Source organism: Colias croceus, chromosome 12 (assembly GCF_905220415.1).
Source record: "Colias croceus chromosome 12, ilColCroc2.1".
Lineage (NCBI taxonomy): Eukaryota > Metazoa > Arthropoda > Insecta > Lepidoptera > Pieridae > Colias > Colias croceus.
The window spans coordinates 5,923,682-5,950,520 of NC_059548.1; the positions used below are offsets into that span (position 1 = coordinate 5,923,682).

At 32.6% G+C, this 26,839-nt stretch overlaps 1 protein-coding gene across 5 annotated transcripts in view; it reads right to left on the reverse strand.

Annotated features, from left to right (window-relative positions):
• Positions 1-14,115: 14,115 nt before the first annotated feature.
• The window catches only part of LOC123696152, a 77,686-nt gene continuing 64,962 nt past the window's right edge, over positions 14,116-26,839 (reverse strand). For 2 of the 5 annotated variants that reach the window (XR_006752044.1, XR_006752045.1), the window contains 4 exons: positions 16,926-18,320; positions 16,317-16,436; positions 15,567-15,621; positions 14,116-15,415 (listed from right to left, as the gene is read on the reverse strand). Coding sequence is in view for 3 of the 5 variants with exons in the window: in XM_045642199.1 (XP_045498155.1) it covers positions 16,327-16,436; positions 16,926-18,291 (1,476 nt within the window). In the remaining 2 variants the exon portion in view is untranslated. The remainder of the gene's footprint in view (positions 15,416-15,566; positions 15,622-16,316; positions 16,437-16,925; positions 18,321-26,839) is intronic. The other 3 variants (XM_045642200.1, XM_045642199.1, XM_045642201.1) reach the window with 3 other exon arrangements.

Here is a 26,839-nt window from a genome sequence, read left to right on the forward strand (position 1 = left end):
GAATAATTTGAAAATTAGTACCGATAATATTTGTACGTGTAAATAATATTATTATGAGTAGGTTTAGTACCTATGTATGTTTATTACATACACATAAAAGCACATGCAGTTTAAACAAATCTTCACTTAATTAATACAAAAAATAATGAATGTAAACGTTAATATAATTCTATAGACCTGTAAAAAATTAATGCGATTAAAAATATTTATAAATTTTCTCCACAATGTCGTTCACAGTTTGATGCTCATTAAAACTTATGCTGGTCTGAGGAGGGGAAACTTTCCAAACGTGGTTCGATGCGTACTTGACCGTTTTCATTATTATTTGGCCTTGAGTCCCTCGTAACAATTGGATAAAAGGAGCTTCTTGAGCGGAATCCCTTTCAGGCCGTTCTTTGCTTTCGACTTTGCGAACCCAACGACACTCCACAAATATTAAAGTATGTTACATGCTCTGAATATTAAAAAACCTCTGTAACTTTTTCCATGTAGTATTTGATATACTTAATATTACGACTCTTTGATGCTACCTATCAGAGCTGGGCTTTTAAAGGAATGTTTTCTTATTCCGAATGTCATATCCTCGAACAGGGAACCCGGAAAAAGGAACTCTATGTCGTTAGTATATGGTCAGTTTTCGCAGTGGAAACGGGGATTGTTATGATTATTAAGGTTGAATTTAATAGAGCTAAGTGTCGGAAAATGAGGTGCGACATTTGGGACGAGGAGTGTCGGGCAATACAGACCACCGCTTGACCCAAATTTCAGCGCCCACTCGGCCACTTTTATGTTAAAGAAGTGGATTTTGTACAGAGGTACAAAGAAAATGCTCCTCTCATGAATGTCTGCTACTTGGTGAATAATTTAATTAAAAAGAGAATTCACTTTGAAATAAGGTCTTTTCGGTAGGATTAAGTCTTTTATACCATAATTATGGTCCTTTTGGCCATAAAGTTAATTTCATCGTTTGAATAGCGAAGTAAACAATTTGTCATTTCACACTAAAGTGTAATTAAATAAATTTAATAAAATAATCTCGGAATGACGACCTCAAAACTCAAATACTAGACAATTATCTATAAATTCGAATTCGCAAGTTCGAATGTTCAAGGTACTCCAATCCTCATAAACGCTCCAATTACAGTTCGTGAATTAATTATTACCACTGTTTTACGAACTTAGACGTGATTTTGATATTCCCTGTCGTGGGTGGTGTCTGTTAGATTACATTCTCCGCCAGTTTAATATTTACCCACCTCTTGGCTTCTGAGGGAATATTTTCAAACACGCTATCAAAGTTCTGTTACAAACCCTTGCTAATGACGTGATAACATCGTACCAATTATTAAGTGGTAAGTCCCTGGAGATCTCCGTTTCGAATGTTGAAATTAGAACCGCCTTGTCAAGATTAATTTGCTGGATATAATGAGGGTGAATTGTTTACATAATTACCGCGTCATTATATTTAGAGCATTAAATCAATATTTTGTACAATGTGATATCGGCCTTGAATAACGAAAGAGATTGAAGAGATTGGGCCTTGAGTTAAAGAGATTTAATCAAATATTTTTAAAACATGTATGATCTATTCTAATGTTGAAAAGCTTTCTCTTGTCTGTTTTAATTGAAGCTTTGTTTGTAAATAGCTTCAGGGTAGTATCTAGAAACTTGATTAATGGAAAAACTTCGCTCTCAACTCTTCTCTGCAAATAAATCTACAATTCGGTAAACCCACAAAAAATCCCTTCATATGTTTGTCATATATTTCGACAGTCTTTTTTAGAATATTCACTGGAACGCGTTGGGCAAATAGAAAAAAAGGAATTCAGATCACGTATTTGAAATCAATCTATACCTCACTCTGAGCAAACTTGCTCGTCACATATTCCCTGAAATACCTTAAATTTATGTCTCTTCTCATTTCGTTCTACCTTACCAGAGCTATTTGCTCTGGCATCAAGCCAGCAATATCTAGCTGTACGGACCAACTAGGCATCGAATTTTTACAACCTAGATAAGTTTCACGTCAATATTTTTTTTTAGATTTTTACTTCATAGCATTTTAAAGGCACAGCACTTTCAAGTATATTTTTTATTAAGAGTTAATAATACTTATAATGAAATCTTTAGAAGAAGATAAAAGAAGTAGAAGATTAATAGGATAAGGAGAGCGTAGAGTATGATTACAATTACTGAATGCTTTTGGAATGCTTGACGCTGATTTTGTAACGGATTTGTACTAAATTTGGTATAATACAAAAATGAAATTTAAAAAATATTATGTTAGGTATTTTACAAAGCAGGATTTACTCGTTCATTTCATCATCATCATCATCATCAGCCCATATACGTTCCCACTGCTGGGACACGGGCCTCCTATGAGGGTACAGGCCATAATCCACCACGCTGGCCAAGTGCGGGTTGGCGGATGACACATGTCGTCGAACTTTTTAATTCTTCGACATGTCGGTTTCCTCACGATGTTTTCCTTCACCGTTCGAGCAGTGGTGATGTTACAACATGCGCAGATAAATTGAAAAATCAATTTATTTCCTGCGCGCTCGCCTGGTCTCGAACCACGGACTTATCGATTCGAAGTCCGAGGTCTCACCACTGAGCCACCACTGCACTCGTTCATTTACTCGATTTTTATTTGAACTAAAGCAACATCTTCTTAAGATAGTATGCCTATGCATTCGGTTCCTGAAAGTTTTAGAATTTCAGAGTCGAATTGCATATCACCGTTATATTGATATGCCTGCGGCCCTACATTCACCTCCCAATATTGTGAGGTGCGAACCAAATATATTTGTTGTTTAGAGCTAGGTCAGGAAGAAATACAGAACGGTACATAGTCTTTTGATTTATACATCACAGAACTTTGAAAACAAGTTGTTATCTGAAAGTGATTTCAGTATGATGAAGACAACACTTTAATAAATAATAAAATATGTAAAACAACAGTATTTTCATTTATATTCATAAGCAGACTAATTTATATTAGTGCTGGATCTGATAGGTACTTTTTCTCACTTTTTAATAATCAGTGTTGAAGATTATTGTTAAAAGAAAGTAAAACAAAATTTTCCACAGCTCATTTCGATAACTATTAAGTTTTTGAAGTGAAACTTCCTTAGGCGCATTGAGAGTAATATTTCAAGGTCGTCATGGTAATACCGTCACGTCATGGAGTAAGGCAACGTTTTTGGTATCTTTGAGTCTTGCCAAAGAAATTTCACTTATGACACGCGTGCTCGGCACACAAGCTATTTTTTTATTTAAATAAAACCAGATAATATGATGATATTTATCATCCGAGTGGCTTTTGCGTGGACACACCAAACGATAATAATTAACGACATATCTCTTCAGTTAATTATACGTTGAAAACTGCATTAATGCGCCCTTATATTATGTAGTATATTATAAGCTATTCCATTGTACTCATTTTGTATGCATTGCATGTATAAAGGTCAATTAGCTTATTGAAGATTGCACTTGAGAGGTTGCTCAGGCAATCAGGTATAATCAAATTTTATTACCTATTACTGAAAAATCACGAATTAGTTCTGTTTTTGATTTCGCATACATTAATTTTTAGTCTTACTAGCGGTCTGCCCCGGCTTCGCCCGTGGTACGGGTTTACGTTTTCTCTCCATAAGAACTATCCCGTACATCAAGAAATACTATCTATAAAAAAAGAATTAACGAAATCGGTTCAGCCGTTCTCGAATTTTGCGCACATTTATTATATAGATATATATGTTACATTCCGTACTTAAAAGCAAAGTTTCAACCGAAGACGAAATGAATAGATTGTATTTATCCCAACTTTATGTTTCAATTTGTAGGTAGGTATAGATTATTGAAAAACAAATAAAATTTGTTCGATAATAATTAGTTAAAATTAAGAACATTCCAAATTTAAAACAAATATTAACTATACTAACAATTTTTACAAAAGGTTAAAAAAACGATTCAACGGTTATGTTTAACCTTTAAAACCTTCATATTATTTTAGAATTCTTCTCAAATATAGACAACGAAGAAATCTCACGCTAAAACTAAAAGCATCAGTATGTAACACTAAAAAACTGTACCATGAATAATTCAAAATGACAACTAAATGGAGTTATACTGAAAGGAAAGCGGGATACCAATACAATGAACCGACGCTAACTTTCTTCGCATTTTAGCAACTAGAGAAATACCGTACGCTTTATATTAAAAACTTTTATTATCTATGTATATAGGTACGTTATATAATATACATTATACAATAAATAAGAAAGATACCTTATTTCTTATTTATTTATCATAATAAAATGTATGTTTATTGTTTAGTTTGTACATACACAGTTACATTATACAGTTTATACTGTACACAATACAGTCTTTTTACACAATAGTACATTTTGGTATTTATTCACAACTAGCAGCGTCCCACGGGATGCCTGTGTATAAGTTTATAAACAGTCGGATGTACTTACCAAGATAATAAGTAGCTTATGCGTTAATCCTGGATATACGCTGTTTCCGAGCCAATTTCTTCACTACACTTTGGCTCACCAGCTCATGTGTGATGTAGCTACAAAGATCACACACACAAACACATGTCTATTTCTGCAAAATCATTTTGAGCAACTGCTCAAGTTCTAGAATAACTATTCTAGACTAGCTTTCCGCCCGCGGCGTCGACTGATCCCGATCCCGTGAGAATTTCCGGAACTTATCTTATGCCTTTTATCAGGTCTTAAACTATATCTTTATAAAATTTTATCAAAATCTATACAGTGGTTTACGCGTGAAGATGAGATAGACAGACAGTCAAAGTCAGTTTCATTTATGGGTTGGGATTTTTTGCCAACCTGAAAAAGCTTTTTAGTATGTTCCGTAATGTGTATTTCGCCAGATATAATTATAGATTGCATAAGTCGTGATAAATGAGCCATATTCCTAGCACCCCCCGTTTCTGTATACAAACGTTAATTTTACGTAATTAGTTTGAATGCACGTTTTCACAGTAATTGGCCCCGGTTGGTTAGATTTATAGCTCTTCACTATGCACATTTGAGGACTCATATAAAAGGTCATAATGTATACGTGATATGCTTATTTGAGTACTTGTATCAAAGGTCATATAATATACATGATCGCGTATTTACGTAACTAAGTAGCGACGCACTTTTGAGGGAAACCTAATGAGATATGAGTAAGTGATATGTTGTTTGGATCTCAATTTTTTATTATATGTCATAAAGTGACTAAAGAAAAGATATTTAATGAAAATAGACAATATTATACACGATTGAGCGAACATTATTCAACTAAATATTCATCCATTGACCAAATCAATCACGTAAATACATCACTAATTTATTCGCAATCGTATCTCCATAACAAGATTATCTTCATCATTCAAAACGCCTTGAACCTAAAAGAGGACCGAATTCAGTCGTCATGAAACAATTTTCATTAGAGCATATTACGTGACTGTGTTATTAAGAACATGACCGTTCTCGCCTTCGAAACTTTTCCATTATGTTTTACAAAATGACTTGTGCATTCATACTTAGTTGTTTCGAAACATGATTATAATGTGATTTCCCGTTTTCCATTTGCATTCGCTGTTATGTTATGACTGTGAAATTAAAGTATTTTCTTTACATTACTAGAACGTTTGTGCAAGAAAATGAGCGTTTTGTTTCTGGTAAAGTTTACTAATGGTAAAATAAGTATCAGCAAATGGACAGAATTGGACTCGTCTGTCGATAAGTGCACTTTTTGAAGAGAAGAGCATGTTAATTTTTAAAAGATAGTAGGTCACTAGATCGTTTTATTTACTGTTTATTCATGTTTCAGAAGTATTACTTAACGCCTTACCTATCTATTCCGCGAAATCTTATTTCTTAATTTATTAAGTTTAAATCCCTTGAAATAGTGACAAATATCTATACTCAAGTATAAAAAAATATAAAGAAAATAACCGCGTCCCGATAAAATCCGCGTAAATTGTGGCGTAAATTAAACAATTATTTTTGAATAACATATCACAATGGTCACACCACAAAATAAAAAAGTCTAATAATAATTTTTATCATTGACATTGTACCTTGATGACCTCATAAAACATATTTCTACGTCAATCCTTTATTGGAGTATTTACTTGGCTAGTAATGAATGATTTTTGAACACATTGAATGTATTTTAATATTTACTGAAATGTAACCAATAAAAGCTTATGAATTTTGAATTGTACGTGCAAAACATTGTTAAAAGTTAAACAAACGAAACAAAATAAAGCGGCTAAATAACGAGCAACAATTAACAAAGGCTTAGTATTTTATCCGAAAATTTCAAGAGGCTTCTGCTTTAGTGAAAAATTCAGACTGGAAATGTATTTGCAAAGAATTTTCAGGCATTACCGTAACCTAATACGAGAGTAGAACCTAGTATATTATTATTAGTCTGTGGTAGAACCTTTAAACTCGGATATTTTTCATTCATTTAGAAACAAATGGGTGAAGTTTTAGAAACGCATCCATTATCAAGAAAAGCTGTGCATTAAAATGAGTAGGTAAATACCGTTTCGGTTTGTTTTATTTTAAAAATTTTAAACAGATTAAAAATAATCGTAAAGAATAGTAGATATTACATTAAAATAAAATATTAAATCCAGTTCTTTTAAATGTAAATATAGAAATAAAAGAAAGAAAATATTCAGATTACAAAAATATTACAAACATAGTTAACAGTAGAGTGAAGTATTCTGTATAATTAAAATTAAACATAGCATTGTCTTTCTGTTTCTTTACAAACTACAACACTGACTTTTATTCAAGTTTGTTGTCCTACTTCTAAATTGTATCTTAATATTATTAAATCCATGAAACTTCGCGAAAATGTTTGTATATTTTGGTTTGATTTCAAGAAAATCAAGGGTAAACGACTATAATATCTATAATATACAGTCACTGTTCTATAAAGTTCTATAAAGTAAACTAAAAATTTATGGTTAACATTGTAGAAAACCTAATCATAGTCTATTGTGTTTATTAATCCGTTTAAATCCTACATATATGATGTAAAGAACAAAACATCAAGGTACCTTAATTTGAAATATCAGATTACGTCTTGAATTGAAGCCCGCTATAATCAAGGCACATCTAAACTCGGCTCAAACTTGTCCCTAATAAAACCTGACTAAATTTTACTAAAAGAAAATAAACTGAACCGATTTATTTTTCAAATAAAAATAATGGAATTTTGCTAAACAATTCAATAGGTTTGATTCTGAATCTGGAAACAGAAGATTTTTATTTATTAGTTAACTGGATATTTTACAGGGCTAATAAGATGTGCTTGGAATACTCAGTTCTAAAGTACTCTTTACCTCCTGGCAGAGCCCTAAGGGTTGTTCCCACTCAATGATCATCATCAACTCGTTTGCCACTCGAGGTACGAACAAGGGTTCAAACTTACTCCACCACCACTATTATAGTAATATTTTTATCAGGAAGAATGTTCAAATTTCATATTATTTTGATAATTAGCTTTCTAGGGGTTTATAGAAGCTGTCCTTTGACTAATGTGTCTGTAACTAACCTCTAAAAATCTCAACGGATTGAACATAACATAATTGAAAAAAGTAGCTACTTTTTTAAATAAACTTATTTTGTCAAAAAATTTAAAAACGGTCGTCGCAAAATTTAATTAATCCCATAAAACAACAAGTGTATATTTTTGTGTTACCAAGTCGCGGGCGTGAGTTACTTTTGAATAAATTTAATATGCTGACCGAGCTCTGATGGAGAAGATGAACAAAATCTAATTTAAGTTCCAACACATCCTATTAAAACACGCCCAAGCTAACTAATAGAAGGAAAATTCAATAACAAGAACAAATGCCTGTAGCGTTTATTGTTACAAGCCCGTTCATTATTATTATAATTATATAATACATAGCCATAGATGGTGGTTGTATTAATTTTGTTTCGTGGTTTTCGGACAGCCCCCGTCGGCTTATGCTAATGCCCAGAAGCTGTTGTCTGTTTATTAATCTCTTGTGTTTATATTTACCTCGTTCCGAACAAGCCTTCCTTCCTTGTCTTAATTTTATACGGTATTTTTCCTCGAGCAACGAATTATGCTTGAATAAACTTTTGTTTAGCGCAATTAACATTTTACTTGAATGTGTTTCATTTTTTTGAAGAGTTTGTGAAACATACTGATATTTTTTTGGAAGAAAATGATCTTTATTTTTTTATCTGTAAATCATTTTTTTATGAACTACACCTTGTACTATTAGTCAAATTATAAGGTATTATTGTAGGTTATTTTGGAAAATAAAATTATTGTTAATTATTTATTACATCCACTAGTATAAGAAGGTATTTTTGTCATTATGATTGTAACTTATATGCTTTTTTTGAAAGATTTAGAAGAAAGATTTAGAATCATTTTCGATATTATGTATTCACATTAATTCATAGTACGCGAGTAAAACGTAAAATGGGCTTCAATCAAATTGACTTTTGTACTCAAGGCGCAGTTTTAATATTAATTATACAAATCATAGATTTAGTTACAATTAATAATGTTATATGAAACCAAACACAAATTCAGCGGTCAAAGTGTTAATTACAATATAAAATAAATGAAATAATTAATTAGCAAAATTTCCAATAACAGGGCGTCTGCATAAAGCTTAATCAAACAGTTCTAGTTATTCAATATCGGTTAATATACATACAATATGATGCACTGTCTGTACGTCAATCCACAGAGACCGCCACATATTTGACTCTAATTTATTGAACATTCGCTATTCGTTTGAATAGTTCAAACAATGCGATCCAAGGTATAAGGCAAGTATCACATGGAAAAAGCAATAATATTTCTTACGTGCTCCCAAAAAAATACAACATTTACAATTTATCTTTGTTCCTGCTACATACATCGTCTTTGTGATCTAGTGAAAAATCATCAAAAGTAGGTGTATTTCTGTTTATGTATAAAAACAAAAATTTAACCATCTGTCACAGTTTTACGGATTACCCATGTACCACCCGTGCATAACAAGTTTAAATCTACTGCCTATCATAAGATGTTAATTTTAACCTTTGTTTACCACGGCGTACACCACATAACAATATTTTTTTCAGTAGCTATTAGAGCATATTGTTTCAGAATATAAAATTGATAATTGAAGAAGAGAACATAGAAGGTAAAATACCAAACAGTACATTCCATAATACAACTAGCTATCGCCTAGCATCATATACCAACACGCCCTATCCCACCACGTTATGCTACAATCCGTGCGCGCTATATTGACAATAATTGGACGACACAGAGACCGCTCGGATGGGAACGAATAACAGATTAAAGCCGATCACAATTGTAGGAATTTCCTTTGTGAAGTGAGGTATGCGCGTGTCAAATAAATCCCAACGATGAGCACAGGTCGGAAGATGAAAAAGTAATATGAATTGTTTGTGTCGTACGGGCTTACGATGAATAATTGGGGACATTTTGTTTACTCCTGTTTCGTATTTTTATTTGCAGGCGCTTGTCTATATCGCTTGGAGTATTAGAGAGGACTAATTACAATGTATTACGATTCAAAGAGTTAAATCGAAACATGTCTCTAGTACTAGTATTGACCCAAACCAATTACCTTTGTTCTTTCTATCATTTAAAGTTACAGTAATAAATGCAAGTCTTACAACGTATTATAAATTAAATTACATTCAATAATAAAAATGAAAGTCGCATTTTCCGAAGCCCGTATTTGGTATGCACGTTCAAATCTAAAACACAGCCAATTTAACCTTGATAGGCTACTTTTAAGCTTGCAAATATTCCTTTGTACATAAAGCAGCTGTACATTCATCGAATTCTCGGCTGAATAGCTTCGATTTTTATTTTTATTGGTAATTAAACAATTAAGCCAGTCGAAGGTACAAAGGGCCTCTTTCCGATCCCCTTTCAGAGGGAGAAATTTTATCCCCATTGTAGGCATTGTGGTGTATTTTAGGTCGTCTATTCATCAGCACAAACATGAAAGCTTTGGCACTATAAATCGAGCTGCACCTTTATTTGCCAGAAAATAAAACGCGGCCAGCGCTAAAGTGTCTTCCGTTGATGACGAAGCGTGATGTACTTGTCTTTTTCAGTGATTGAATGGTTATAAAGCCAAATGATTATTAGATGGTCGAATGTATAGGGACACTTTTTTAATATACTTAATTGAATTAAGGTCAATGCTCGCAGTTTGTAAGCGTGTAAAGTTTTCCTGTTCGGTAGTATTGACATAAATGATTTTGGGTAAAAATTATCATAAATTTTATTGCCGTGTTATAAAAGTAGTAGGTACAGAGTTTCAAACAAAATATTATTTATTTAATATTCATAAATGATTACTAAGTATTCAATCGAATCCGAGTATAAACGGTCACACATAAAAAATGGAATGTGTATGAAATAAACATAATTCCTTCGATAAAATAATAAATATACGTTTAATTAATTTGTAAAGTCTTGTTCACAAAGTTTAGTTTGCGAAATTATCGTAATTTCATTTGAGTGTCTAATCTAAATCAACTCGAGGATGAGTCGATCTACAAAATACGAACGCCTGGAAAATTATTACATAATTGGGAGTTTTGGTTAAAATAAAGTTAATTTCGGAGATGTTAATTGATAAGTTTTTAATTACTAGAATCTCCTCAGAAAATTATAGTTATTACCCTGAAACCGTAAAGTAATTTTGTTTGCTAATAACATTAAATTTCATATTACAAAGAGAAAACACGAGAAGTTAAATCAAACACACATTATTTTATTAGTTAAATAGGTTTATAATAATGGTAGTATTTATTAAGGTTTTGGAATATCCTTGTCCAAAACTGAGCTATTCAAGTGACCAGCAGTCGTATCTATTACTTCTATTTGCTTGTCTGAATATGGATTAGGTATCACTAGATTTCAATATTTATTATAAAACGAAAATACTATATTTTAACGAAATAATGTTAGGTATGTTGTATACAATTAATATTAATACTTATAAGTTTCTGATAACTAGTATATTCGTCAGACAAAGACAATACAAAAGAATTTGAAACTATTTGAATTCCCACCAAAGAAGTACCTATATCAAAGAATGGAAATTAATTTTTTTATATTCCAGTTTTCTATAATTTGAAAGATCCAGAGTTATTATTGACTGTTATAATCTTGAGTTTATTTTCTTTAGGGCCATATATTCATGTAGCCAAAACTTGCGAGTAACTTGACTCCATTAGGATTTATTATTTTAGTGTTCCACACATTTGCAGCAGCTAATTATAAACTTGTTCATTAAACACAAACAAACTATAACAAATTGAAAGCAATATTGCTGGAATGCGGTCTATCCTGTGATAGATATGCAAATAGCCATCATCGTTAGTAACAGGTTAATCGTTAGATAAGATTGATTGATATTAATTTATATTATCGACGACTAGTTTAACCGGCAACGTTATGTATATCGCTTAAGATCTGTCTACGGTGTTTATCAACTGATTATATAATATATACCTAATGGTTAATATACTTGGCTATATTGGTTATCTATACTAACTACAACAAATATGTATAGTTGACTTGTTTTCAATTTATTTCCAAAGCATACAGCTTGCATATTGCATGATATGGAGAATCTATACATATAATAAATCTGTAGAAGGGTCAATTCTGTACATTGAAAATATTGAAAAAATAAATAGCAGGGGGTGTTACTGGATCGATACCAAACCCAAATATGTGATTAAAAAAATTTTTGTCTGTCTGTCTGTCTGTCTGTATGTGAAGGCATCACGTGAAAACTAACGGTTCGGATAATAAATCGGAATAAATCGGAACGGATTTCGATGAAACTTGGTATAATTTTACCTTATTATCCTGGGCATAAAATAGGATACTTTTTATCCCGGAAAAATACGTAGAAAGAAAATAAATCTTAATTTTTCTTAATTTTACCGCGCGGACGGAGTCGCGGGCGGAAGCTAGTATAGTATAAAAATGTGACCTTTATTTAGCTTTATAGAGCACTAGTTTTCCACCCGCGGCTTCGCCCGCGCAGTCAAAGAAAATACGGCATAGTTCCAGTTCCCGTGGGATTTCCGGGATAAAACCTATCCTATGTCCCGGGGTAAAAAGTAGCCTATGTCCTTTCTCGGGTATCAAAATATCTCTATACCAAATTTCATGCAAATTGGTTCAGTAGTTAAGGCGTGATTGAGTAACAGACAGACAGAGTTACTTTCGCATTTATAGATAATATTAGTATGGATAGGTCGGTCAACTAAATACTTGTATAGGCAATTATCATTTTAGGCTAAGTTATCCATTTTGATATAAGCTATGATAGATATGATAAATGGTGTTCAATCGATATCATACACGGACTATTCTATGTTCGATTAATTTTTATGTATGTTTACTGATTTCTCCGTCAATTGGTAAATGATTTGACAAAAGTTTTCGTTATTCGCAAGCATAATATTATTATTACTTATTTATCTAAGGTGGCTTTTCCTTTTGCCTGTTTTAGACATGTTTCCATCAATCCACTTTAAGAATATATTTCTACGTAGGCTAATAATATAAAATATAAAATAAGTTATATTACAGACAAGAAAGTTTACCAAATGGATAGAAATTGGCTGCTTTCCTTTGTAAAATCAATAAAAGGTTTTTTCTAATTTTGTATGATATTACGACGATGATTAAAATATAAACTACTTTTATCAAAGTATTGAGCTCGATCGCTTGCTATAGCTTTAGGCTAAAATTAGCCTTCATTATAATACTATACAGCAATTAATCTAGTTTAAAAATAGACTGTAGCGAATAATCTCTAAAATAAAAAATAAAATTAGTATATAGAAATATATACCTGCTTAATTTTCAGAAGCGTAAGTCCTCTTAATTATAATTAACCAAATTAAAACCACTAAATCTTTTACTTGTCACATAAAAATTATAATATAAAGAAATGCCATTTACCTAGAATACATGTATTTTTCTTAGAGCGGGAAAATTTTGTATGATTAATAAAACATTTTGTATATTTTTATTCTGAGACACTTCATTCACAAAGCAATTCATTTTGATGCTTTTTCCTTTGATGATATTCAACCTCTTTGACTCTTACGTCATGAACATTCAGCCTGTATTTTGTGATAAATTAATGCTTGATTCATGAAATTTTCAAACGACTACAAAAAAAAGGAAGAGGTTTAAAATTCGACTGTATTTTTTGTGTTTGTCACCTCAGACTTTTTACTCGGTGAACCGATATTGATGTTTTTTTATTTATTCAACACTAGCTGTGCCGCGCGGTTTCACCCGCGTGGCTCCGAATATATAACAAAAATTTCTGATGAATATATACTTAACAAAAAATTCGAATAAAATTTATTCTAATTATTAATAAAGTCAAAGTCTATTAAAATCGGACATCTAAAGGTCCGTTTGAAAAATGGTTTCAGCTTGTTAGCCGGCCTCTTTTCTGTGAATCGACTTCAGATATCAAGTTAAATTAATACTTTAATACATCCGATTTTAATTTGGAAATTCTCATTATACGAAGTTTTGATGAAGGTTTTATATTACGTTATTTATTCGTTAAATATTTTTTGTAATTTAACTCAGGTACAAGTCCGAGACGGGCCGCAGACCGCAAACTGCAACAGCAAACTGCAAGCGACAACACTTGTTTCTATGAACATCTATGAAATTGATTCTAAGCGCGGCAACACTGCTGCCTGCAGACGCAACGCGCAGCGATTCATAGATGTTCATAGAAACAAGTGTTGTCGCTTGCAGTTTGCTGTTGTAGTTTGCGGTCTGCGGCCCGTCTCGGACTTGTACCTTTATAGTTCTAAACAAAGCTTTGGAAGCTGTATGATATGGGTTATTTAATTTTTTTTTTAACAAGAATTTGCACAGGATTAAAAGCAGTTACTAGTAAAAATTAATGATTTTTAGTTTTTAAACATTTTCTACTTGAAAATGATACGTATAAGGGTACGTGAATAAAGGTAACAATTAAAACAAAACAAATTGATTTTTAATGTTTATTTAATAAAAATCTCTTTTGACTTGAACACGATCACTAATTACAGACAAAAATTTTCGTGTAACATTGATTATTATTTATGTTATATCAGTCGAGTTACTTACGTTACGTACAAAATTAATAACTCGCTGATTAAAACAAATATAAATATTAATATTTACAATAATTTACGAAAAGCGTGTTGGGAGTATAAATGAATGTATAATATATACAAATCTCCTAGATTACTTTTTATTAAAAACATTTCATTGTTAAGTGCTCTTTTCTAATCCACACGAATAATATTTAAGGCAGTTAGCCAGCTTGTGATGGTCTGTATTAAAATGCATTTATTATCCAAATAATTGATTACATTTACACTACACGTGATTATTTGTTATTTACAAAAACATTTAACGTAATAAATGTGTGCACCATTTCTATTTATATTTACAAAATATACAAATAATGTAACAAATATTAACAATGCTCAATACGTGAAAGAATAACTTAGCACTCCTCTTAGGGCTTTATTACAAGTTTTATAAATAATAGGTTGGACCATGAGATTCATTACATGTGCAAGAGTATAATATTTCGACTAAGATTTATCTATATTTTGATAGTACTAAGCACCAAAACATAGGTCGACTGTTGTACAAAAATTAGCGCCAAAAAATAGTGAAGTGATTTGCCTGTTTACATGTTTATTTACATTTATAGAAAATATTACTATGTAATTAAGTAAATTTGTGAGTAAAAAGCCATTTTACTTTTAAATAAATAGCAATTTAGTTATACGCTTTCTGTGCTAATTTAACTAAAAAAGATGAAGTACAAAACGTCATTGTTCAGCCTTTTCTTGTACCCTAATATCATCTATAAATTGATAATTGTAACAACAACATCCTCTCTATGTTTCTATGAAACTCGATGTAACAATGCAAAATATCATTTAGGCTATCATTTCAACGTATACTCGCCTTTATTTAGTTTTATTTACAATTTTTACACGATGGTCGTCCTAGCCTTCACTATGCGTCTTTAAGACCCATTGAGGTGCACATAACATTCGTATTGTTTCTCATTATGTATCGTTTGGAATGTTATTTCTAAGCAAACACATATAATACATCTAACACAAACAAATTTACATTAAAGACGTAATGTATTCTGGACAGTCGATGTCTCTGAGATTGATAAGATCCATGGTAGAGATGGAGGCGGGCGTGACGAGTTGTTTCCTCACTCCCTTAGCTTTGTGCTAGGGAATCCAGCGGCACCACCAATTTTCCGTTGGAGTAGCTAAAACAAACAAAAAATTAAAGCAACAACACGAATTAAACTCTACACATACAGACATACTAAAAGGCCTACTTCTACATTGGTTCTAAAACAATTTGTGCATAAATAAAATATTTTGTGCTAACCTCAGGTGAATTAAGAAAATATTAACCTGTATGGTATAGTAGCAGTTCTGGATTTAGCTCTGCTTGGCCTACAGGCTTCATCTGTAACCAATAGATAATTCTATTTGAGTGATCGAGCTTCGCGTTTACAAAAATAACACTCAAAAAATAATCAACTAAAGAGATTCAAAAATAATAAAATAGTGTTGCTTGGAAGTGAAGTTTACTTTCGACATGTTCAAAAGTTCGTATCTATTTAACCTTGTGTAAAGTTTTGCCTGTTCCTAGTAAATGCGTATCGATGAGGATTAATTAAGTGGAAGTGCATGCTGTTGTCGAGTGTTGCAGAACAATACTTAAAGCAAAGTTCGAAAGTAATATCTACGATACCTTAATGAGATAACTTTGTATGGACTTTGTTAACGGATCTTCTCACCGCATCCTTGTTTGTTAGAGATTCACTTGATTTCAGAACTTGGGCTTACATACATATACTTTAATGTAATATATTGGAAAGGTTGTGGAAATGAAATAGAATGGACGAGAAAATGAATTTTCTCGTTGAAGGAAAGAAAAAAGTAATGGACGCGCTTTTAACTACATTAAAACTAAAAATAACAACGCAATTAAATGTCTAGATATAATTTATTTTTGAGATAGGAAAACTACTGTCCCTAGATATCAATCTCATTTTATGAAGGTGTGTTTTAAGACTGTCTTAGGGCGCATTTAAAAGGCATATGGCTTTGATAATTTTATTCTCATGTGATGTATATTTGTATGAAAGTGAGCCTTACCATAGATCGGCTAACATCGTTGGGAGAGGCACGCATCGCATTTGACGGGCTCAGGTCTTCGCTTGCCTTGAGAGCCCTGCGAGCCGGACTTACGCCGGAAAGTGTACCTAACGAGTAGACCTGCAATGAAACGGCGCACCGTTAATATTTCCCCAAGACCCTATTCAATCTAGGAATGAATGGGACGTATATGACTGGCTTTCTCCTAATCCATCTACGGGGCTCGAACCCGAGATGCTATTCGTTAATCAATTGCTCTACTTCTACTGGATAAAGGAGGCAGTTAACAAAATAAACAAAAATAACATTGCTAGCGCGTCCATCTGAAATACGCCCTTGGGCAGACGAAAGCGGGCAAAAAAGAAAACAAGATTTCATGACTCGATACCGCTCGGATTCATTTGCGTTCATGTGGGAATGTAATGTATTTTTAAAGTAAATAGGAGTGTTTTAATGTCTAGAAAAGTATAAAATTAAAATTTGAGCTAAATTCAGAATGTGAACGTAAGCGAGATGAGATGGGAGTTTTTTGATAGTTACTGTGGCTTATGATTGTTAAAAAGATAAAGAAAAGAAAAATAAAACAATAGCACATTGTTGGTAACTCACCGGTTAAGCCAGCTTTGTTGATGCTATTGGAACTTGAAAAACCAGATATTTTTTTCCAAGCTTTCTTATTCCAGAAACCGCTTGACTTTGCATCGCCACAACTGGAACTTCGAGGTGACGGAACATCTCTAGGGCAACGTAAATTACATTCATCAGCACCCAAAATACGCACTCCAGCGCCGCGCGTCCCATACGCAACTGCTGGCAAATGTGGAACTGACCCCGTCGGTTTTCTCCTCAAACTGCCTACGTAACTAGCACCGCTACTACTTCCACTAAAACCGCTGTCTAAATCTGGAGGATTACAACTTGCAGGGGATAATAATTCATCAGTTGGACCCACCCTTAATAGTTCTTCAATGTTATCCCGATCCTCCGCTCGTTCTGAATCTGGCGATTCACATTCGGGCATGAGCATTGCTTCAACGCTTAGATTTAACTCTCCTAATATCCGTTTATGTCTTGATTCTACTCGACGTACTTCTTCTTCAACGCCACTTCTGTCGAGTGAAATAAGAGATTGTCTCGGAGCATGACGATGTTTGGGACACGTCCTCGAACCATCAGTTATTTCCTCATAAATATTTTCCTCTGTTCCATATCTGGTTACGTAATTATGTCGAGCTGATCGATCTCGTGGTAATCCCCGTCCGCGTTGTCGATTAGCCTTTCTCGACGATGAAGGCATGGATAAATGATGGTCATAATATGCGTATGAATAATCGACGGGCTCAAATCGCTCCATAGTAGCGGCGATATTACTTCGGTTCCATGATTGAGATGGTTGATCACGTGATAAATTCATGCCAGCTAGCCGTGCCGGTAAAATTTCGTCGAGATCTCGAGCACATCGCTCATCAAGGGATTGAGCACCATCATCTTCTTCCCGTCTATGTTTCCTATAAGGTCGACGGCTGGTTTGACTTCGAGGGTGTCCCCTATCACTATCTGATCCATGCTCATGATAGTCTGGAGTGTGGCTACGGTGAAATTCTGAACGATGTTTATTGCAGTCCACCGTGTGATGAAAATTGTGTCTTAAACTATAACTTGAGTTTCCCTCATAATCAGAGCGGTCATAGCATGGGCTATCATCTGGGTTACTGCTGTGAGCATGTGGACAGTCTGCTGCAATACCAGATTCTGAAGAAGGATAATCATGTACTTCGGCCGTGGTGAAAACTCTTTCGTCCGGTCGGGCAGGCTCTGATACCGCATGACGATGGTGAGGTCGGGGCCTGGTGGTTTCCCTGCAGCTCGCAAAGGCCCTCTGAAGAGATGGTTGGTGAGGATATCGACCACAACGAGAATCGAACACCGCCTCCCCTGTTTCGTCGGGGCTCGGCGGCGCACTGCGTGATTCCATGGCTCATCGTCTCATAACCACGTAAGTACCTGAAAATAAACAAACAACGAAATTAATTTAATTTACAGAAGAACAAAAGTACTTTATTTTTACATAAAAAATGTAATATAAAAGACGAAAGCCCGAGGGCATTGAATCCGAAATTACATGCCCGTGATAAGGGTAGGGTAAGTGACGATCAACACAGCAGCCGACGTCGATATATCATCATCAGTCGCCGCGTAATAAATTGGGGCTTCACGTCGTGTTTATTGTTGCATTTTATACTTGTACCAATAATTTTATTATTTAAAATATTTCAACAAATATGCGAATACTTAAAGAATAGGTCAATAAAAATGAAAAGTAAGAATATACAGATCGCTGCAATTCTACCTGTAGGTACCCAATTAAAAGTAGCAATCTTTAACAGACTATTTGTGTAATTAAAAAAACGTTTCAATTGTTTCTCGTATTGCTCTTTAATAGCTATGGGAGCGTATGAAACATTCAAGAGAAGCACAATAATTACAATAAATCATATTTTATCATAGCGAAATTCCACATCGCAATTTTATTGCGATCTCGCTTAAAGTTATTGCACGCATTCCAGACCAATTTATTACGATAACGATAATAAGTGTCCGTGAACTAGACGCCGAGGGAGCGAGGTTTACCCTCTAGCTCGTGTCCCGTTGCTATGACAACCGATCTGTTCCCGCGGTTTATCGTTGCGCTTCCGCCCGATATTCCTTGCATCTAAATCATCATCAACGCTGGGAATCGCTCGTAAAGGGCCCGTTGACCGTCCGGCAATGACTATAATTTGTTGTCCTATTGCATCGTCCTGAGATTTCTCGGCCCCAATGGGGTATAAAGATGTCCTATCAACACTCTTCACGATTCTTTCTGCAGTTTGGGGGAAATTGTTAACGTCCGTCTCAATAGCTCCTTGTTTGTTTTTGTGTCTATGTAGGCATGAAACCTGAGCCAATTCTATTAATCTACTTTTATTGCTTTGATCACGATGGCATAAAATTGTAATTTATAGCTTGTTTTTATGCGGACTTTATGAGACGATGTTTGCAAATTTTTAAAAGCGCAATCGTGGTATAAAATGAATAATTCAGTATAGCTAATATTTTGTGTATCTAAAAAACACAAAATACATTATTTAAATTGCGATATCAGCACATTTGGCTCCCCTATCCACCCTTGCCATATAGACAAGTTATGAGTGGGGTCTGGAATAAAAATATGCAATATTGCTTTTAGAGTCACATTCGCTACCAAATATATTATTTTGAATTAGTCTTTTACTTTCTCTTTTTAATAAATTTTATTTGTATAAATACGTTTTTGATGTAATGTTTGTTTTTTATTTTACAATTATATTCATAAAATTGTGTCTATTTATAATTGGGATACCTATATATTTTAATTAGGTATCACCTATGTGCTAAGATACAAAATATAAATTATACAATTTATTTTAAACTTAAACAATTAATAGACATTAATTTCATCATTTTACTAGCGAATAATTCTTACAAATAAAATAATAAACACAAATTAATAACAATCCATAAATCGTACAGATATAATTCTGTAATTACTTAAGCTTTATCCATGTGAAAGGAAGCAATTACTCTTTATTATAATAAAAGAATCATCCATCATTGTATGATAAGATAATAAGTGTTTTATATTTGTATGCACCCTCCGTTTATTCTTCAGGAATAATGAGTTTGTGGCATGGTGCCATGGTGACATTGACGGCTTTTCACTATTTTAGTTATTTAAAGTTCGCGTGGAATAAATGTGAAACATTTTATTTATATGTTGTACCTACACGGAACGAGTGAAATTTTTGTCAATAATAATTAGCTGGAATCTTAGGCTGGAATTAACAAGATGTATAAGTAACGTCCTTCTACGAGTTTCAAAATACATAGAAGTAATGAACAGGGACGTTGAACAGTTTGAAAATTACTATGTTCATACTGCTGGACGTCTCTCATATATTTTATTAGATGTGGATTTTATTTATAAAGACCAAACGATTTCACTATATTGTACTGTACTAACACAGTATGTCTTCAACTAGGTGCAAATATATTGTAGTATACCTTTAATCCGTTACCAAGCGTATTTTCTGTTAATTTCACAGATTTAGCAGCATGAACACAAATAATTCATGCCAATATTAACGCCAGATCAATAAAAAATCTTACTATTAGGTGGTAAATTACATGACACGGTCAAGAATTGTATTTTTTACAATAGCTCCATAATGAGAGCGTGCGTGACGAATTCCAAGTTAAGCGCTTGCTGAGTCATTCAATGATCGTGATTCTTTATACGTGACAGCTTTTGTTGTTCATTGGTCTATATTTAATAGCCATTATTATAGAATATCGTCGGCATTTGGTATCGAGTGGTAAGGGAATGGGGTAATTAAATATTATTATTAAAGTTGTATTGGCCATATAGGGTATATATTTATGAATATTAGATATATTATAAAAATCAAACGACTGTTTGCATATTTTGTAAATTAATTAATTATGTACTTAGCTCATATTATATCGTTGAAGTTCATAAGAAATCGACAAGGGTCAATCCGTAATCTATATATATAAAACTCAAAGGTGACTGATATAGTGATCTATCAACGCACAGCCCAAACCACTGGACGTATCCGGCTGAAATTTGGCATGCAGGTAGATGTTAGAACGTAGGTATCCACTAAGAAAGGATTTCCCGATATTCTTGCGGGAACGGGGAAAAACGGGGATGCACGTACAAAGTCGTGGGCGGAAGCTAGTAGTTAATAAGTACCTACATGTAGGGCAGTTACTAGATACTTTCCTACTTAAATACTGGGATATAATATATATTTTTTAAGTTTGTTTGTGATCGAACTTCCGATCGATATTGTATTTAAAAAGCATTTAAATGTAAACGATACAAAAGACATTTCCGAATTCCTAACACCACATTCTCTACTGTTAACAGTTACTTTATTGATGTATAGAAACCATAAATACGAGATAAAACAAAATACAAATGCGGTTAGTTAAAAGCCTAATAAACTATTTCCGACAAGGGTTACAGGGAACCAGTTAACTGAAAAACTGCTATTTGAGGAACGCAGTAGAAATGGTTTAGAGGTACTTATGTAGATATAATATAATGTTTTACTACTTTGAGGGTTGTTAATAAAATGCAAATATTTGTCTCAAATATGAGGACATATGAATAATGAAATGGTTGTTTATGTTAAACAAATTAATCCGTAATCGAAGACTTATATATAGATTGTCATTTTAATATTACCGATTTATTGTTAAATTAAACGTAAAATTAGTTATATCGGTAATATTAAAATGACAATCAATCAACTTACTTTATTCTAATTATACAAACAATAATTATGATTTTCATGTATTATTATTTACCTACATTACCAATTTACCAATCTCTATATTTTATTAACGAATTAATTACCTAACTGAGGGCGCGCAAAAATACTAAATCATAATATTTTATAGAATAATCAATATTTTATGAAGTTTAGTTATCGTTAGATAACTATTATTAACATATTGATTCGGACATGTCGTAATTCAGTCACCCTAGTATTTAAATTTCGAGTCAAATTCACAAGAAAATCGGTCCAAATTGAAAAGGCACACATAAAATGGGTACATATTATAAAATCATTCGTTCGTTTTACGGCTTAGGTCTCCGTCGAGTCTAAATATCCGTCTATCTTGGTAAGCCCGGCTTAGGTCACAAATAGAAAATTTATATCACTTGGCTTGAACATTGATGCGATTTTTTATACTGGCAATTTTATTTATAGTTTGGAGTTTTAAATCACATATTGGAAGAATGCTCGGGCTTTATAACATATTAATTTGGATAAATTTTCCTTTATAAAATCTTAAATATGGTAGATAATGATGACGTGAAACGTGATGGTAAAATATTTAATTCTTATTTTTGTTTGTCATACAGGTACAATTTTGTAAATCATTTGCACGTAAATTAAAAATACCATTATAAATATTATAGCTCTAGACCTCGGCTCTATGCTCTAGAGTCGTGATTTCTATGTAGGTACTATTTAATTAAAAATGAAATCAACAATACCTCTTGGCATTTTTAGTTAATCACATACAACTAATGTGCCCAAATTGGTATTAAAAATACCCTACAGTAAAATGACTTTACACTTAGAGCGACATCTCTCCAATTGTATCATGCTAATTTTATCAAGTGGTCTATAAATCTAGGTTATGTGGAGTAACTTTATTTTAAGACCTGCATTCTACATTCTACTTTTATCCTTTCCAAAGCTATCTTCATGTATGACCTATTTGTAGCTATCCCGAAAGTGAATTTGAGTAGAGGTTTTTGTTTATGTAAAGTTTTTCTTAATTTCACAATATTTTCTGACCGTTTATACTTATTTTCTACATTAACGAATACATCAAAACTATACACATTCCACGTGAAAACTCACACGTGACAACAACTCATCACATTTTTACCATATACCTACCCAGTACCCACCTTTAAAAGTATATAATTATAATATTGTAAGAGAACAATGTATAGTTATAAAACGTATCCATAATACCATTGTTTAGAAAATAATTACCTTTTCCACTATAAACATATATTCAAAGTGAAAATTTGACGGCAGTTCCAAGGAAACGGACCAACAAATAGTCCGAGCCATAAAATGTAATGTCACATTCATTTGCAATTCAACAGTCCTCACTCTGTATTATGCCTAATAAAATTAACATATTTAAATTAAACAACGATATAACAAGGTACTCAAGCATCACGGGTCGAGATTATCTGAATATCATTCATTTTGTGCCTTTATTGTAACCGTTTAACGAAAATTGGGTATAAAATTGTTTTATATTTACGTAATATTGTATAACGACGTACCTATTTAAAAGTAAAGTAAAGGTAACTAATATCTCTATAACTCTATCACTCTATCTATAACTCTGATGAGTTAATTGTTAAACTAATCGATAGTAATTTATCTCTTAAACCAAAGCGAAGAGAGATCGAATTGCACATAATTGTAACTAAAAATAAACAGTGACCGAACAGTGTTATTGAAAATGATTCACCAACAACCAATCATCGTAATGATAAGCTAAGAGCTATTGATAAAGCAGTGCGCATCAGCTGTGACCTTTGACTCTAATCAGTCTGCTATACGATAATACTGTGATTCAAACGCCTTTGACATGACCATATTGATATATGCATTTCTTGTAAAAGCAAATAGGCTTGTTACACGTATAAAATAATAAGGTACGTATTATTTTGTCTTGAGTAGTAAGTTTTACGTTTCATTTACTGAGGCTAAATTATTTTTTAAACCGGTCTTACACTAAGAATTCGAACTGGACATAATATATTAAACTAAAATATTTATAATTCACTTTATTTTTCATTTCATTTAAACTGATATTACAGATTGAAAGCTGAAGCTTAAATTACCATACAATTTCGTTTTAAATTGTATGTCAAAATAAACTGGCAGATATAAACTGAGCTTTACATGATTTCTATTATGCGTTATCTAGTTCATACTAAATCAAAACATATTATGAATTGTGGCACACATATGCGCTAGAATAATTCAAAATTCCAATGTATTTCAATAGAAATTCGAGCTTCACTTTTTAACAATGAACTGTTAAATAGCCATAAGTAGGTATTTTGGCTGTTGATTTAACATATCTATAATATTAGCTATGATCCTAAAAATAAGACAAATAGATACTATCATCATTATATCTATACAAATAATATATTTTTTTATTCATAGATTTAATTATAGTGTACCTAATTAAACTAGTCACGAAAAGAACGTCGTTTTTGTAATTTAAATTTTAATGGATTGTTATCATAAATTATAATATTAAATTAATAATCTATTCACGAATTTAATTATACGTTTTCGCGTTGGTGTTCAAATCGGCACAGACAGCATTAAGCCTTACAACGTCAAAGATGAGTGGCACTTGATTATTTGGCTGTTATTTTACATTAAATTAAAGTAATTTTGTTAACAAAGATTATTCTTTTCTTATTTACAGAAAATAGATATTCTATTTATGACTGACTAATTTATCACTAGAGAGAGTGAGATGTGATAATAGCTAACGTATACGAATGGTCGAATGGTCTTTTCTGATATTTGTGCAAAGTTCGTTCTCATCCATACATTTCAATAGATTTCTATAGAATAGGGAATATTAACCTATATTTTATTATTAACTAATACAAATTTAGCATCAACCGAGCATGTTCCATTGCGAATTGGTTAGCATTGCCGCGACCACACCTACTCAGTAGATTGACGTCATAGGATACAATAATTAAGCAATACTAGATTTAGGCTGCGTCATTTGCAAGATTGTTCGATAAAAATAAATGAGGAATGAATAATACAGAAATGTATTGATTCTAAATTATTTAGCGACAGAAGATGAACTTTGTCTTTAAGTATATTCCAGTGTACTTAATATATTATATTTTTTGTATTTAATAGATGTATTATTTGAGAAGTATTATGTCGCTCTTATTGAAGTAAAACTTTTGAAGTAAAACTTCTTTATCGGGGTTGGAAAAAAATTTAGTGTAACATTTTTTCGTTACGCGTGACATTTTTCCGTTACGCGCCATCTTTTTCTTATCCCTGCCACGCGTGATTCAAAGTATTTCTGTAAAGTTGCATATAGTAAATTATTTTTTGAAAAATAAGGTCATAAAGAAGTTTCACTTCTTATGTGTGTACACTACCACGACACGCACACATTTTTTTATTATTCCTCTTCAATGATTAAAGATAGGATGATATGGTAACAATTCTACTTCTTCTTTTTTTCAAATGGCAACTCCCGATCCTAGTGAGGACGGATTCTGCCAAACAATTCTACAACAAATTACAGTTGTCATGTCAAAGCAATATGTACCACGTGACATTTAATTTCTTTTTTTAAACAAATAGTGAGATTTAATCACGTAACAAGTACTTAGGGTCGAGTGGAACCATTAGCCAGGTGACTTGCAGTAAGACCGTGTGTCATTGGACACACCCCGTACAGGTGAGCACCCTTGTTTACAACCTTTGGACCTAAATGCATTAGTCTGATTACGTGAGTCAATATTTACTTTTTCGTTTAATGACCCGTTCGTTTCGGAAATTGGTAGTTTTTTGTGGATGTTTATAAATTAAGTTTATTTAGACAAATAAAACACCATCTATCTTCAGGTACTTTTAAAGCTTGATAATTTTATTACATTACACTTAAAGTATTTAACTTAACAATAAATACCTACTCTAAGTATTTAATAAAAGACTATTTCTCTACATTTATCTATATATTTTTAATTCAGACGTACCTATAGGTAATTGAAACATGTTAATGTATGAAACGCCCTTTCACGGACAGTATTTTAGAAACAGGTTACAGACCTTTTTAATAAGCTATTCACAAAAACAATAATGTATCAAAACCGATGCCAAATTCGCGAAGACATGAAGTAATATAATTATGGCTCCCAAGGGCTCTTACCAAAAGGGCTACACAAAGTTGCACTGAATTCAGGTCAACTTTGTCATTTCTTGGTAAGGTGTAACACGGAGATTTTATGACAAGTGGGTGTAAGTAGGCTCTTACCTTTCGAATTGCTGTCTTAATAAAAGGACAGAATATTAGTTCCGACTTCACACATTTATGAGGAAATGTTATTCAAGTATTGTTTAACGAGTTTAACGAATTATTTTGTTTATTTATTCATATAAAAAAATGACTGACTGACTGAAATTTTGCATGCAGATAATCTATGATGTAGGCATCCGCTAAGAAAGGATTATGATAAATTATTCTAGCACCATTGGGATAAAATAGCAGATGAAAGTTTGTACCACGAAACGACCACTGTGGGCAGCAACTAGTAATGATATAAGTCTAAATGTTATTTTAAATAATTATACAAGAATGTTATAAATACGTGCTGTGGAAAACTACTTAATCAAAACATTTCAATTGCCGTATCATTAAGCCACACTACCCAAATGCGCGTAATAAATTCCTCCAACTTTCATTTTATAACCTTTGCTTCAATTTATTACCCCAGTTTACACTTTGCTATACATAGCAAACATTACGATCACGAAAGGTTAATACAGTATAAGGTAATGAGCGCAAATGAACTGTATAATTATAGTCTACCTACGCTTAGTAAATCAATTTTACTACATTCATCACAATCTGCGATAATACAAGTTAATATGACTTAACGTAGTACATTGCTTTTTTTCATACGAGTTTCACGGTATATGCTAACGGACTTTCTAATTTAAAAAGCAATGTACTGCCTCTTTGTTTACAGCAAGACTAAATCACGTCGAGCTTATCCATTAGGGCTACATGCCACACCGTCAACTCGGTCGAATGCAAGTCACTAAACTAATGAAGGCGGTTTTTCCTGATGGGCACCTTGGTCTATTTTCTTTGTC